Source organism: Nematolebias whitei, chromosome 1 (genome assembly GCF_014905685.2).
Source record: "Nematolebias whitei isolate Nwh7 chromosome 1, NemWhi1, whole genome shotgun sequence".
Classification (NCBI taxonomy): domain Eukaryota; kingdom Metazoa; phylum Chordata; class Actinopteri; order Cyprinodontiformes; family Rivulidae; genus Nematolebias; species Nematolebias whitei.
Window position 1 is genome coordinate 10,882,583 of NC_056498.1, and position 1,261 is coordinate 10,883,843.

The 1,261-nt window shown below is 45.3% G+C and overlaps 1 protein-coding gene across 1 annotated transcript in view; it reads right to left on the minus strand.

Moving 5' to 3' along the window:
* LOC119408316 (ependymin-like) overlaps window positions 1-984 on the minus strand; it is a 10,639-nt gene extending 9,655 nt beyond the window's left edge. The window contains exons 1-5 of the mRNA XM_037675117.1: window positions 903-984; window positions 756-790; window positions 532-666; window positions 267-453; window positions 78-165 (exon numbers count right to left, since the gene is read on the minus strand). Coding sequence (XP_037531045.1) covers window positions 78-165; window positions 267-453; window positions 532-666; window positions 756-790; window positions 903-969 — 512 coding nt within the window. The 5' untranslated portion in view covers window positions 970-984. The remainder of the gene's footprint in view (window positions 1-77; window positions 166-266; window positions 454-531; window positions 667-755; window positions 791-902) is intronic.
* Between the last annotated feature and the right edge of the window lie 277 nt (window positions 985-1,261).

The window sequence follows — 1,261 nt, forward strand, 5'->3', positions numbered from 1 at the left end:
TGTCACTGAGACGACTGGTGTGGATATGGTGTGTTGTATGTAAAGTGTAATGTTGTATTCCAAGAGTCATGACTGACCTGGTTGCCACCCAGTCACTTTTATCGGTATTAAACACTGAGCAAATGGGGAGACAACCAATGTCAGTGACGATGCTCACGTACTTTACTGCAGAAACAGAAGCAGATCACACGTCAGATAACTTCACAGCTGGTCAAGCTCGCTCCACGAGTGCAGCGATTGTGTAACAATCAAGCTTTCTCCCGTACCTGCTGTGTTCCCCAGGTTCAGCTCTCCAGCCCAAGTGTTGACAAGGACCCCCTGTCCAATGGAGCTGCCGAGCACAGCTTGACCTCTAAAAGATGCGTTCTTTGGGATCATCAGAGGGTGGAAGTGTGTATCCAGATATGCCTTGCTGCATGTGCTGTTCTTGTAGTTCAGCTTGTACATGATGCCCTGTGACGCATGACAGAGTTAGGATCAGCAGTGGCACCAGTTACTTTAACACAAATGTCACTTATTTGCTGCCATTACCTGTTTGTAGAGCAGGATGGCATCAAATTGAAAAGTTTCATTGTTGTAGTCTCCAACCTCTTGTAGGCGGATGCGCTCTCCCACTGCATCATAGGTGTAGTTGGCGTATACCGTCTGCAGCCCTTTTTGGGAGGCCTTAAAACATACAAATATATAGGTTTGCCTTAAGTTTATTTTACTTCATAACACAACATTTAAAAGCTCTGAAATGAGCTGAGCCTTACCAGAAGGAAAGAACCAGTCATCAGAGTTGGAGAGGCTGTCGGGATGAAAGAGTTTATATAAACAAAGCTTTGGAGCATTTCTGTGATGCTTCAGAAGAAAACCTACAGGATAAATTTCTTAAATTTCTTTCATCTGTGTGTACTTACAGCATGGGTGATGTATCTGAGCCAAGCAGCCCACTACTAAACACACAAGCAGGACGAGAGCTCTCATGCTGTCTGGCAGCAGGTTCACTGTCCTGTTGGGCTGTGACAGATTATTGACTGCTCACCTCCTTGTGCATGTTGGGGAGTTCTTCCACTGCCGCATGTTTCTGATTCCTCAAAGGTTTACGTAGCAGAATCCACCTATCCATCCATTATCTTTACCCCCATCTTCCTTTTCAGGTCATGAGGGTCACTGGCGCCCTGAGAGAATAATCACTGGAATTAGTGAGCATGTTTGTGTGCAGGTGCTTCAGCTGATAGACACTCAGAGATCAGGTAAATAATGTAATCCCTGTATA